Source organism: Gallinula chloropus, assembly GCF_964237585.1.
Source record: "Gallinula chloropus genome assembly, chromosome: 2".
In the NCBI taxonomy this organism is placed as follows: Eukaryota; Metazoa; Chordata; class Aves; order Gruiformes; family Rallidae; genus Gallinula; species Gallinula chloropus.
This window is the reverse complement of record NC_140086.1, coordinates 22,759,480-22,773,941: the sequence shown is the minus strand read 5'-3', so window position 1 is coordinate 22,773,941 and position 14,462 is coordinate 22,759,480. Positions and strand designations below refer to the sequence as shown.

The following is a 14,462-nucleotide window of genomic DNA, read 5'->3' as shown; positions in this document are numbered from 1 at the left end:
CATTATGGAAAGCCAGTGGAAAGTAGATAAAGCAGCCGTGCACCTCACCTCGAGGGTGTCAGCTTGCAACTATCACACTTTAAGAGCTGGAAACACAGCTGAGGCAGTTGTATCTCCCAATATTCCTCACACTCAACCACCACAACCATCTCTTCCCAGGTAAGCTCCAACCTCTCTACAGTCTAGCAACTCGTTCTCATGGTTTTTTGGTCACTACCCAGCTAAATATTGCAAAACCTTTTGATCTCTTCTTAGGAATGGGATTGGCCAGTACAGAACAGAACTCTCCAGCCTCATTCAAAATGGACAATATGTTTTTCTGAGGTAAGGTAGGTCAGAAATACTCTTAAACTGAAAATACATGCTAACTTGTGACACACACACACACCTTCCACCATTTCAGGCATCTAGAGTTTTGCTGTGTTCCCTAAAAGCAAAGTAAAAATTCAAGTTATCAGACAAGACTATGCACTTTTTTGTCTAAATGTGCATTGAGTGAGGAAATCAAGATATTTCTTAGCCTCTTATTTCAGCTTCAAATCAGATTTTAATTTTCTTCCAGAATTTCTGCAAGAGACAATACCCCCTTCCCTTCTTCCATTTACTGTATCAGCAAACAGAAGTGCTAAAACCAGTATGGATAGGAGACAAATACACTCCTCTTCAAACATCATTAGGATTTTTCTTAGTGCTGTGAAAACACAGCTACTGCAAGGCTACACTTGGTTGCAGAATCGAGGGGAAAAAAACCCCAATATTCTCCACAACTTTATTTTTCTGCTCTTCAGAAAAATCCCATGTGGTGATTTCTTCCTCTCTTGGGCAGTGTTAGGCCAGAATCAGACCGCATCTCACATTTAGATGTGATAATTCTGATCAACCTATTTAGGTAACAATACCTATGATTCACTAGTAAATGCCATTGGAAATTGGAAGGAAAAGGATATCCAGCATGGAGGAAACATACCAGCCACTAATTAAAAAGTTTCAGTAATCACATAGGCAGCAATTCAAGCGCAGTAGAGAAGTTTTATCTTCTATAGCTCCATGCATAGCATCACCACTGGATTCATTAACTGCAAGCACTGCCTAGATCAATCCCAACCGCAAGTTGCACTTGCATTAAACCCTTTCCCTTAAGGGAGCAATCATAAGTTCTCTCCCCTCTTCCCAGCTGCATATTTTTATGAAATATTCAATAATTCAATGTCTACAGTATCTCCTTCTCTCTAAAGTTTGGATTAAATTGGCAAAACTGTGACAGTGAAGGGAGAGAAACATGTATTCTGGTTTCCTAGGCAACCAGACTCAAACATAACTCCAGAACTCATTTCTTGATAAGATGTATTTATTCAAAACGTTACTCAACTTGAAGTTGAACCCAACTTTTTTTTTTTTTTAAAAAAAGAAAAAGATGCAAACAAAGCAAGCCAAACCACACCAACCAAACCAATAAACACCTAATTGTTTTCCCCCAAATGCAAGCCACTGAACTGGTCCCACACTATGCCCTGGTTCCCATCTCTCCCCTCTGCAAGCCAAAATAGTTAACTACTGCTGCAATACCAGCCCATCTTTCTTCTCTCCTTTAAAAGAAAAAAAATAATGGATTTTTAAGCAAACTCATCTCAATTGCAAAATCCAAAGTAGTCTGGATGTTGCCAAACCTATGTTTCACAAGTCCCACTAGTGAGAACTCACTATATCACACAGAAGCTGCTGAGCAAACACGCACACGTCTGAATTAGACAAACAGCAAAATATTTTAACTTATATGGAATCTAATACAAGTTGATATGAGCTGGAAAATTAATCTAGAGAGCTTCCAGTCTCTTCTATGCTCAATGATCTTGTTGCATAGTTTCTACCTTGATTATTTTACTTATGTACTTCTTATGCATCAAGAGAACCCACATTCCTCTTGATAAGAAACAGGACTACATCAGAGAAGTCAAAAATCAAAGTACACAAGGGTCTAAAAATAAGTATCTAAGAGACACTTATTGAAGGCAATCAGTACAGAAAATTAAAAGTTCTGCTCTTCATTGAAAGAGACATGGTTTTCATTACTTTAAAAAAAAATATCTAGATGCATAACCTTTACAGTACTAACTGGAATTCTCATAACTGAAATATTAATTAAATTATGACTTGATAAACAAGAATATATTAATTTCACAGTAGCTGGAAACTATTTTAGCTCTTTTTTTAATTTCTGTTTTTAAAATCAAGTGCAAATTATTCTTAGTGTTTTTTTAAAAAATGCTTCTGCTTTATAATGCTCAGGGCAGTAACCCCTAAATTTAAGGGTCACAAAGCACCAGACATGCAGAAGGGAGAAGGTAAAAATTAGCATGTGCTTTTAAATCAAAATGCAAGAGACTCAAAGCTCCTGAGGCAAAAGCAGTCTTGTCATTTGCTTTTTTTTTTTGTGCTTGGAAGGAACAAAATCAAAAAGCTCTAAAGCATAATTTGACATAATTTAAGAGGGGAAAGAACTCCTTATCTTTCAGAATAATTTATGTAAACCTGACTAAGAATTACATGCATATAGCATCAGTTATCTACAGTTTCTTTTACAAACTCTGATGTTACAGTTCCAAAAGAGCATCTAGAGGTGAGAAGACAAGTGAAAGCAGGAAGAGTGCACAGTTTCCAGAGCAACAGACTTCAAAAAAGGTTCTAGGTAGTTTCTGAAGGACAGAATGTTGGTACTTTCGCAGCGAGCTACAGCTGGGTTTCTCTGGCCACCAGGTTTTCCTGAAAACCAGCCTGCAGGGTTATGCGACAAGCAAGGACTGGTAACAGGTGCTGCATTTAATGTACCAAGGTTAGAGCCTGACAGCACTGGCTGGTGTCCAGCCAGGAGCTTCCTACTGCTCTGATCATATTCAGGTTCTGCGCAGCAAACTTACTTTTCCCCATACAAACTGAAATACCTGTAGGCAGAGAACGCACAGCAGGACCTGCAAACTGCAAGTTACACCTCTGGAGTTCAGACATAGCAAATTTCCTTTTAGTTGTCATTTCTCTACCTTTTCCCACAAGAACTGGGAAAGAATTAGCCCAGTTTCTCTGCGGGGTAAGTGAAAAAAGGGAAAAGTTACTAATATTAGGAAGTTGATATCGCCTATAGGAAAGATTAGTGTAAACAGGGGAGAAGCTTTAAAAATTAAGCCAAGGACAAAAATGTTTTCCAGACAGCTAGTGAGGACAGTGAATCTCTGCATACTACTTGAACTTAGCTCAAGCGGGACTGACTCAGAGACCACAGTGCAGGCTCCTTCAAGTAACGGGTACCAGCCACAGGTTGTCAGAGCATGCCTATTAACTGATGCTTATGATCTCAGGAGGTACTAAGAGAATGGTTAGTGCTGCACAAAGCCAGCTGGAATGGTTAAAAGGGACTTTACTCCAAATGACTACTAATACTGATCTATGTTCTGAAGGCCTGTTAATGAGGAGTGCATTCACGCATGCTTGGGGTAAGGATTTCTGTTTTGAATACTTGGAAAGAGTTAGGATCATTTATTTCCTTCAATACATCTATCTAATGCTATTATGCTGATCACTTAAATAAAACACAAAAAAAACCCCACCAGACTCAAATTTTTAAAACTTTCATCCCTTTCACCAGAGGACTTTTGATTCTACAGCAAAATAAAAAAGCTTGACAGATGCAACTAAAACTAGAAGAGGCAAAATGAAATACAATGCCTTTGTTGAACAAAAAAAAACAAGACACCTTTGTCTAATTCACAAGACTGAAAAGATAAAGATGGAGGAAGCCCATGAACTTTTCTGGTGAACCAGATGAGCAGAAAAAAAACCAAAACAAAAAATTATTATAAAAGTATCAAAATGTCATTTTGACACACAGGAAGAAAATCTAATATGTAGTCCAACTTTTTACGCAAACTTTAGATTTGGTTGCCATGTTTTCAAATACGTTTACTCAGCAGGGAAAACTAATTATTTAGCCAATGCAAAATAATGATTCTTTTATAAAAGCAATCGTATGGGACAGAAAATATTTCAAAAATAGCTGGACTTCAATCACAGCATTTTACCAGTACAGCCAGAATACTACAACATTTAACGTGGGGAATATGAGATGAAGAATAAAATTCTCAGTCTAACTACAGCAACTTTAAGCTGATTTGAAATCACTTGAGGCATTTTGATTAAAAAAAAAGCTGTATAATTTTGCTATTAAAAAAAGCTGTATCTTAGTACTATATGTTAGTAGTAAAAAACATGCAAGTCACTAGAAGGTTTTAGAATTAGCTTTTGTAAGCAAGCCACAGAGCAGTCTCAGCATCTCATTAAGCAGCACGATATAGATGTAAGTAATGCTGATGTTACAAAGCTTGGGGTCCTGAAAAAACCCTAATACATTAAACTTCCATGCCACCCACAAACAGGGTCAACTGTTATTCTTCAATGCCTAACCTTAACCCTCATGACATCCCAGTGCACCTTTTTGTTTTGTACATCTTTAGACTTTGCTCCTATAAACAAGAACTGTCTTTGCTGCCTACCTTGCACAGCACAGAGCACATTATCAGTGCTTTAACACAGAAAAATAAGAGAACATTGGCATTTTCTTATCGAAAGATGCAGGATACAAACCTCCAGGAAGATATGATTCACTTGCTGTGTCATCTCCATCATCTCCATCTTCATCGTCACGACTCAACAAATTATTTACAGCAAGGTTTACATCCAGATTTGTTCGTTGGAGTTCCCGAATAATAATACTTCTGGACTTGCCTTGTAAAACAACTTGTGCCTGTAAGAGCAGAATAGATTTGGTTACTGGTCACTCTCAGCTCACTAACCACCATTCATAAGAAAAGAATGCTTAATTCTAAAACAAGAACTAAAAAGTAAAACAAGGAATAAAAACTGAACGATTGATTCTCCAAAAGCCAGTCACAGTACACACAGACAGAGGCTCGCATAGATTTGTCACAGCATCTTGTACTAGATATTGAACTTCCTCTTAGTTCAAGTTAGGCTGCTGAACTCCAACTTTGGTACTGAATTTCCTAGTGGTCTACCTTAGCATCTACTTACTGAAATGCTGTAGTTAAAGGATAAGCAAATTTTGGTTTTGAGAATATTCTGTAAGTCTCTACAAAAGTGTTTAGAATTGCTATGTCGATCAACACTTTCACAATCAACTCTTTCTCCAAAACTACACCTCAATCCCTGTCTTTCTGATAGCTTCTCTTTGCACTGCCTTTCAGTATGTAACTACCGTATTTCCTCCGGTTTTGCTCACCACTTAGTTTCTAAAGGCTTATCTTCAGCAGTTTCTGCAGTATCCAGCAACTTCATTAGCAAGTGTAGAAAAAAACCTTCCAAATGCTAAATAGATGCAATGAATACATAAAATTCAGAAGCATTCTGGTCTATTCCACTACCCACAGGACTTTTTGTTTTTCCAGACAGACTACCCTCTACCAAACACCAGAGAATACGCAGAGCTCTGTAGTATCACATGTGAAGAAGGTAAGAAACCAGCACCCAATGTTCTCCTAACACAGTAAAAACAAGGCTCCAAATAAGTCTGTTGACAAGCAGAAAAAGAAAAGGACATTTTAACAACACCCAAAGGTAAACTTGTTGTCATAATGTTCTATGCCTGAAGTTTTCGGAATCTCTATTTTATAGAATCTCTATTATACAGACCGATAGGAAAGATTTTCATAGCTGGTTTGCTTTAGGGTTACCCCAAAATGTTTTGGGTGCTTCCTGTTTAGTTAGACAAGGTATGCTATGAAAAAAAAAGCAGCAAGGGAAGCAAAATTATGAAAGTATGACATAACCAACAAGTTTATGGAAAAGAACTAAGGAACTGTCTGGACCATAGGATATCAGCCTGTTTTTCTATTTCAGTTAAGGTATGAAGGATGTCAATTAACACTACTAAAAAAAAAAAAAACTATAGGTGAACAATGCAGTCAAAAGAGGCCACCACCCCACAACTGAAGGACAGTACTGGAGGTCATCCAACCAAACCATCTGAAAGCAGGACCAACTTCAGAGTAACCAACAACTCCAGTATCTTGACTCTGTGAAGACAGAAGCTCCCAGATTTTACTGGGTTTTGAATTCAAAAAGAAAAAGAAACTAGAAGCCAGACTGTCACCAGTGCATCTGTAGATACCCTCCTGCCTGCTAGATCCTGCCTTGTGCCAATCATGCTATGAGCCATTCAAAGCATGCAAGCAGATTATCTCTGGCCTAACAACCAACATCTGTATTCCAAATGTAGATTGGCAACTTGTTTCAAAACTAAAAATTAAAATGCATTAACCAGTCACACACTTTGAATGTATTACTGCCTTCAAACGTGGAGGAAAACGGTGTTTTAAGAGGCTCCCCCTAACAGCACAATGTAAAGTCCGTCAGCTTATTCAGGCTTTAGTCCATCAAGAAGATAAAAGCAGAGCAATTTATACCCGATATTCATCAGTTACATTCATAAAAAGTTAAGTAGAGGTGTCCATGAAGAAAAAATATTAGCATTTTAAAGAGATTAAATGTTTAACATTTATCATTTACATCTAAAATGGATCATTCATTTTATCAAACAAGTAAAAAAAAGTCAACCAGCCACTATTTCTTATACTCCTTTGAGAAATGTCACTTTATTAGCTACATGTTGATAAAACTCTCAGATATTTGATTTTCTCACTACATCTTCGATTTGCAACTGAGCAATGCATGACATTCCTCACCTATATTAGACACATTCCAGGTAACAAAAATTCCAGACTCCAAACAAAGTCTTATCACTCCTACCACGCATTTAAGAAATAAACCAGCTCAGCTGGCGAAAGTCTAATCTCTTTAAATATCATTACTTCTTGGAGAAAATGCACTACTATTACAACACATTCCTTTCCACATGCTATGAGAAGATCTTCAGCTTTTTGGCAACAAGCTTTCTAGCTTCTGTACCTGTGAAATGAGTTCCTCTGGAATGACTGATGCTGGAATCACTGGTTGTGGTTGACTCCCCAGCAGTCCAGATCCTCTATCGCGTCCTGTGCGTATAACTCTGGTCTGCCTTCGAGAATCTCGAGCTCCAGCAGACGATCTACCAGAAGATCCTCCTCCACTTCCACCAACCCCTGAACTCCAGCGACTTCTAGAAGATTTAGATTATAAATTGGGTTTTATATAGCAGCATACTTTGAGGACTACTTCAAGAAGTCTTTAGTTTTATTATTTATAACTTGTAGACAGTCTCTGAAAAATACTGCAGATTAACCTCACAGACAAACACTATGAAAGCATCTTTCAAAATTAGTAAGAACAAGAGCATAAGGCAATTGATTAAGTTCTGAATTACACAGAAGAAATATAAAATAGGACTCCAACTTGAAGTTGCACTCTTCCCTACTCATATATTCATGTGGATGTTACACACAAACACATGCATGCACCATGTTTAGAAACCCAGTTTCTAAAAGCAACAATATCAGCGGTGAAACATCTAACACTGCTGTGAAGTGGTACTACAACAGCATATATTCAGCAGCTTCATGGTCAGTGGAGTTTGACAAAAGGTCAGGATACAGAGAGGGGTCGTTAAAATGTCTGAGACTTCTTACATTAAGAAGCTGCTTAACATTATACTGGAAAAATGAAGTAAACATCTTTATTCCAACACTAGGTAGTTCTCTGACTCTCATGGATGGTTTTCAAGACATACTCTACTCTGGACCTATTCCTATTGAAGAAACCATCGTCAAAGGTATATATTGCAAAAATATGCCTAAATTGACTGAACAGCATCTTTGTTTCTGTGAGTCAGTATCAAAACAAGGGAGTAAAAAGGCAGTGATTTGCAGAAAAAGTCAACTTGCCATCATCACAACCTTCGACTAATCTTAATGCCACAGAACTGTGCCAACTGAATCTGCTGTGGAAGTCAGATGAGAACCTGCTATCACGAAAGGCTAAAAGACTCTAGTTTGTTCTTCAAGGTTAACTGAACTTTGTTGTACGTATCTACCTTAAAGGATGGTATTATTACTATTTAATAACAGTATCAGCAGAACTGTCCTGCTCTCAACCACCCTAATCAATTCAGGTAATTCTAGCCAGTGACCACACAGACTATGACAAGACAAAAGAGGGAAAAAAAAAAAACAAAACCACCAATGATGGCTTTAGGAAAAGTCTTGTCCTGTGAGTCAGGGGAAAAAAAAAAAAAAAAAAATCAAAAAAAAGGTACTACTGAAAATGGAAAGACAAAACCCACCAAAACCCCAAGCCAAACCCAAAAGAATGTGACATTTTAAATAAAATGAACCAGTTAATCTATTTCTAAAGGTAAGAATGGGGTTGAAGAGAAAAGAAAGGGGCTAAGGGAAAGTAAAATTCTTCCTACGCAACAATTCTCAATTTAACTCCCAGCAGAGAAGATGAAGGTTTAAAGAAGAGGTTATGTATTAGATTTTAGTATCCATAGCAGATGCATTTTCTACCAAGTTATAAACTATCAATGACAGCCTTAAGACACGTACTACAATCATTCATATAATTGTTCAAATATTCCAAGTGTGTCCTAACTTGGTCCTGTTACAGTGATGAAAAAGATAAATCATAAGCACACACTTATTCCTATTAAACCTGGCCAAACCTAGACTAAATATTATTATAGAATGGAAATATCTCTGCCCATTTCTACTAGTTTTCCACATCTCTCCACTGCCCACTAGCAGACTAGCAATGTTCCAAATCCAGTGATCTAATCTAAGGGCTCACAGTTCAAATGTTTTTGAGACTCCTTTTACCACGACAAGTATTCCCTTCATTTAACTGAGCAGTGACAGTGTCTACTGTTACTCTACTAGTTGAGTGACTTTCAACCACCTAGTTCCACAACATGCAGGGGAAGAAGTTAGAAGCTCTTCAGGATTAGTCTCTGAAGCACATAGCTTCAAATAATTTTAACCAGTTGTACTCGGGTGAAAATAAGAAGGAAAAACAACAACAGAGTCCCACACGAAGTTTTTTAACATGACAATACCAATTTGCCTTTAAAATTTAACACATGGGATTTTAGTTTCAGATGTGCAAAGGGTTCACAAAAAGTTGGAGGGGGATATCTTTCACACAACTCAGCCTGACATGAAATGAGATTATTTGGTAACAATCAACAAATTAAATTCTGTGGAAGAGCTGTAGTTCCTCCCTCTTAACAGATCATTCTCATGCAGAAACCACAGTCTGTAAACACAATTCTCCTTACTGTGATTAGTAAGCTTAGGAAGCAGCACTGTTCAACATGTCTTAAAAGCATATAATAAAGAGTTCATTATGATTATGTAATGAAGATTAATTTTACAATGCTATATAAAGGGACACTATCAATTTTAAATTCAAATTATTAAAAAATTAATCTGTATAGTACATTTAGTATAGAATACCGTTTTGAAGGTTCTGAGCAACGACCTTTTCCAAATGTTCCCTTCCTATTGCAAGGTATAAAGCCCCAACTAACAGAACACCACTCATTACTTGGGGCAGGGGAGAGGAGGACACAATAAAACTGAGCACACCTAAGTCTTGCAATCCCAGAAAATGAAAATTCTTCCTACACAAATGCACTTGTTTTACTTTACACTGCCAGCCTATCAAGGTCTAAATTGATAGTGTCCCTCTAAAAAAACTACTTTTCCAAATCAAGGAACTAAAAAACGTTCCAAAAAAATAAATTAAAAAAAAGACAACACAGCCAAAACCAAGTTGTTCTTCACACATCTATGAAGAACACTCTGAATCCTACGTGCTGAAGGGTGACTTGCGTATCGGTTACTTTAACCAAATCAATGAAGTTTTATTAAACCCTATCTACACAACTGCTGTAATTATACGTTCCCTTACACATACTGCATACAGTTTATATGTGTATACACATATACTCAAATATGGAACAAACAGATTGCAGCCTCAATCCTATCAAAACTTACCCAAGGGTGTTGCCTGCCAGTCTGCCCAGAGTTTCAGAACCAGACAGAAACCATGGGGAGTCACTAGTCCTGCCTGGCCTGGATGTCCTTCCTGCCCCTGAGCCACTGCTCAACTTTGAACTGAAAGTAAAAGATGGTAAATCAGTCACAAAACAATCCCAAATGGGTTAAGAACAAAACCTGGAATCCCAGGTCTAAATTCTCAGGGACTTAGTCTGGTAACATACCAGCTTAAGCAACACCCTTGGGGAATACTCCAAGCTAATCTAACTGTATATGAAGAGGTACACTGGAAAAAGAAAGTGGAAGCATGCCTAACAGATCTTATGTACATCAGCAATCCATAATAGCACAGTTGTAAATACACATTAAGCTAATTAGCGATCTGAGTCAGCCACTGTGCTGTTTTCAGTTAGTGTACATATACAAATAGTAATCACCAGGTGTTCTATCCATAAACCTGAGCCTGAGTGTGCTCCTTCAATATGAAGAAGCACTTTACATTCATATATGAACCAATAAATAGTCCTATTGAGGGGGACTTACCTGGACTGAAGACAACATGTCTAGAAAATGAGACTCTCCAGACAGGACCGCTTTCAGAGTGAATTCTACATGAGGCTTAACAATTTAATACAGTTTCTTTCATAATGATTATTTCTGGAGGGGTTTGTTTCCTGAAGTTAAAGAGATCCTGTCCCACTTCTTTCAGAATCACATCTATTATTTATTCCTACACCAGTTTGTCAATCTATAGTCTGTTTGGCTGCATCACCATAACCTCTACTCAAAGTACCCATTCCAAAGACAATCTAGTTTAAAACCAAAAATAAATAAAAAAACCCAAACCAAACAAAAAGCAGTCAAGCTGCTTATCCAGTTCCAAAGAATGATTTAATATGAAGAAAAGTGTTTCTTACCCCTCATTATTATCAGGTTTACCCAATTCCAATCTGTCTGGTTGAACTGAAAAACCAATCCTGCAGACTCTACCATCCTATATTTAGAAACAAGAAAACCAAGTGTCTAAAGTTGAAGTGTAAGACAAGTCACAGAAAAATATACAAACAAATCCAAGTCTTCAGTTACTGAAGAATACTGATCAATTTGATGTTAGAAGAATTAATTTTAACTGTATAGCTTCAAATCTGCTCAGACAATAAGCATAAGTTACCTCAAGAAGAAATGCAGCATGATTTGGTCCCACCACACACTGTTTAATAGTGGCCTGTTCCAATACATTCAAAGGAGGGTGGCTGAAAACAGAAAGGAAGCATGTATATCACATTTTTAAACTTTTAAAGTCTGAAAAGAATTATAAACAAGTGGTATATGGAAGAAACAACATGCAGTGATAGCTACTGACAAAAACATTCAATACTGACGAAACGTGCATTAGTTGAAGCAACTATGATGTATTTTTCTGGTCTTTAAGGAGAGAAAATACAGAACAAAAACCCTAGAATACAATAGAGTTTTCATTTTATTTGATCAGCAATAAGCAACAGGGGTTATACTTCAAATTAAGGAGTCATTTCACAAGGAGAGTATTTAATAATATACTTTATCATAACTGAAAACCTAACATTTCCTTCCTAATAGAACTGTGTTATCTGTAGCATTTTTAAGCTTCAGTAGTATTGAGGCTTTCTAAGGCTGTATCTAAAGTACAACCATTTGCTTCCTGTTACTGTTAGAAATTCCATACTCTGCTAAGCGATTTACAGCAGCATGCAATAGGTCTTACCTGTTTAGGTTATATTTGTTCAGCTTCTCTGAAACTTCCCTTAATCTGGAACAAAAAGAAATGAAGCAGCTGTTTGAAAATCATCCTCCACAGTACACAACACTCACTTAGAGTAGCGTATTTACAACATCATGGGAACAACTTATCACCACATTTAACAATGCTTGATATCAATACTACTCAGTGTCAGGAGTCTGTATAAGAACTGGATGGTGTTCAGTTTCAAATCAGGCTTTTGTTTTGGAGATTTTTTGCTTTATAGTTTTACCCTTCCACCTACCACCTTGCCACCAAAAAAAAAAAGTTTTCTTCCATCTCTGATCAAGTCACTACCAAGAAGCATTACTCTTGCTTTATCATCGCCAATTACAACCTTGCACACAAAATAAGCAGATGAATCAGCGAGCCTCAGCTGTAGATACAGTTGTGTTTCCTTGTCTAAGCTTGAATACAGTATCCTGGAGCAGAAAGCATTATCATTTTCTAAGAAATCCAAGTACAGGGCACATCAGAGCCAAAAATATGACAGAAAGTTCCCCACAACAGAGAAGCAGGGAAAACAGAATCACAAAGGCCAGCGTCAAAAGGGATGAACCACCCAAAATTCCCCATGTATAAGGTTATGTAACGACATCACCTTTACTAAAAGGGAAAGAACGTTTCCAAAAGTGCTTCCATGGTACCTCACCAAATGGAAGATCAGAACCCAAAAAAGGGCCAACCCACAGCCCACTCGTTCTTAGAGGGTATGGTATCCAAAAGTGAAAACCAACACAGTAATTGCCAATCCACTTAGAAAAGTCCCTTCTCCAGCCAGCAAAGATGCTCCTGTAATATCAGGGAAGAATTTCAGGTAAAACCTGGGCTCATTTCTTCCCAATGATGACAAGCAATCTGAAGAAGTTCCTAAATGGCTTCCAATTTTAGTTAGAATATTCCCATTATATTAAGATATAAAAGTGCGAAGCTTGTAAAAATAATGCAAGATCTTCCTAACTAAATAAACCCCCTCAAACTTTCCTAGCATTCCACAAATTTCCTCCTTAATCACCAACACCTTTCTAAACCTAACAAAGATGTGCACACCAGCACCATTCGCCTCTGTCTGAATCCACATCTTTCAGCCCCTTTTCACTCGCTTCCCCCTTCAGTTTCTACACACAGGCTACAGACAACAGATTTCAGTTACTTGCAAACCCTGAGCATGAGAATACAGATCAGAGGTGCACACAGACAAGCCTTAACATTATCAACGGTGTTTAACTCTGAAGTGCTTGTCCTGAGGGGAGAGGCCAAAAAAAAAAGGGTATGTGTCTGAGAAAAAAGATAATTTATACTGATAGAAGTAACTTTTGAGGCACAAGAAGAAAGGACCACGGTGAAAGGACAGCAGGAAGGAAGTGAACGTGCTCAGAATTGCCTTTTGCTCTCCACACCAAGCTGCTGGTTTGTAAGGAGGCAATTTCACTCTCCCAGTTTCCAGCCACAGGCTGACAGCACACACAGAGATAAGGTAAGATTCAGAGAAGACAACCCACCAAAGGGTAAGAGAATGGCACGCCACGTGCCACATGTGTAGAGGGTACCCTACCAGAGTGAGCTACTGAGGGAGCATGCGGAACGAAGCCCCAGGATGAATGGCACGCAGTTCCCCACAGTTTACTGGGAAGTTTTATAAAGCAAGCAGCGATCTGCTGCATAATATATGACAAGCTAAATGTCCTTGAAGTTTCATGCTGCAAGTATACCAAAAGTATACCAGTTTCCCAAAGGAATCTGGAGCAGTTTTCCATTAACATTTCTCTTCTTGGCAAGCATACATAATAATTATAGAATAGGAAAACCTACCTTTAACTTTATTGTGGTGCCTATATGAAAAGCTAATGGCAAATAAAGCAGAGCTTCATCGGATATGGTTACTATAGTTTATAAGCAACATTTAAAGCTTCCTTATCTGAGTTTTGAGTTGCAAAACCATAGCACTACCAAAGAAACAGGTATTTTTTAATTTGTAAAAAATCCATCATAATCCTTTTTTACTTGTAAAAAAATAAGGAAGCGCTAGGGAAGAGATCTGCACAGAAAGCTAAGGCTGGCATACTCAGTGAATCTGTGAGTAACACCAATCTCAGAAAGGCAGATCTATCGGCAATGAAAATAAGTTAAAAGAGACCTAATGCTATTGAAAGGAGGATGCTGTCAACATTTATGGGAATGAAGCTGAGAAGGATATAAACAACAATGCTGGAAGTACTAAATTCCCCTACATAAAGAGGAAAAAGGAAAAGAAAAAAACCCAGCAAGCCACTGTCTCGCTGCCTGCACCAGCCTGTACTTGTATAGCACTGCTGTAATAACAAAATTACCCAGCACTGCCCAACAAGCTCAGAGGTCCATGAGGACTTGAACGTGATGCAGAACAGCACTGAGTGGAAAAGGAGTTCCCCAGCACCTCATCCCTGCTGGGCTGCTGGTCTCACCCCCACTCCCCTCCCCATCCTTGTGTTGTCACCAGTATTGTCACCAGTATTCACGGGAATGCCAGTCACAAAACTAAACCAGCAGAGAAACAAGAGTCAAGGGGAAAGATGTTCCACCTATGTATTCTGCACAGAGAATATGTTTGAGCAAATACAGATTCCTAAATAATTTCACAAAAACACTTCCTGCAGCAACCCAAGCCTTCCCACTTGCACAGCTGCATGATGCTGTTCTAGCAA

General features: G+C 38.0%; 1 protein-coding gene across 1 annotated transcript in view; it reads right to left on the bottom strand.

Moving 5' to 3' along the window:
* Nucleotides 1-14,462, bottom strand: part of UBR5 (ubiquitin protein ligase E3 component n-recognin 5) — a gene marked incomplete at its 5' end in the record, with an annotated part of 93,803 nt that overhangs the window by 63,163 nt on the left and 16,178 nt on the right. Inside the window, 6 exons of the mRNA XM_084260146.1 lie at nucleotides 4,633-4,792; nucleotides 6,973-7,162; nucleotides 9,996-10,115; nucleotides 10,916-10,992; nucleotides 11,170-11,251; nucleotides 11,743-11,787. Of these exons, the coding sequence (XP_084116272.1) occupies nucleotides 4,633-4,792; nucleotides 6,973-7,162; nucleotides 9,996-10,115; nucleotides 10,916-10,992; nucleotides 11,170-11,251; nucleotides 11,743-11,787 (674 nt within the window). The remainder of the gene's footprint in view (nucleotides 1-4,632; nucleotides 4,793-6,972; nucleotides 7,163-9,995; nucleotides 10,116-10,915; nucleotides 10,993-11,169; nucleotides 11,252-11,742; nucleotides 11,788-14,462) is intronic.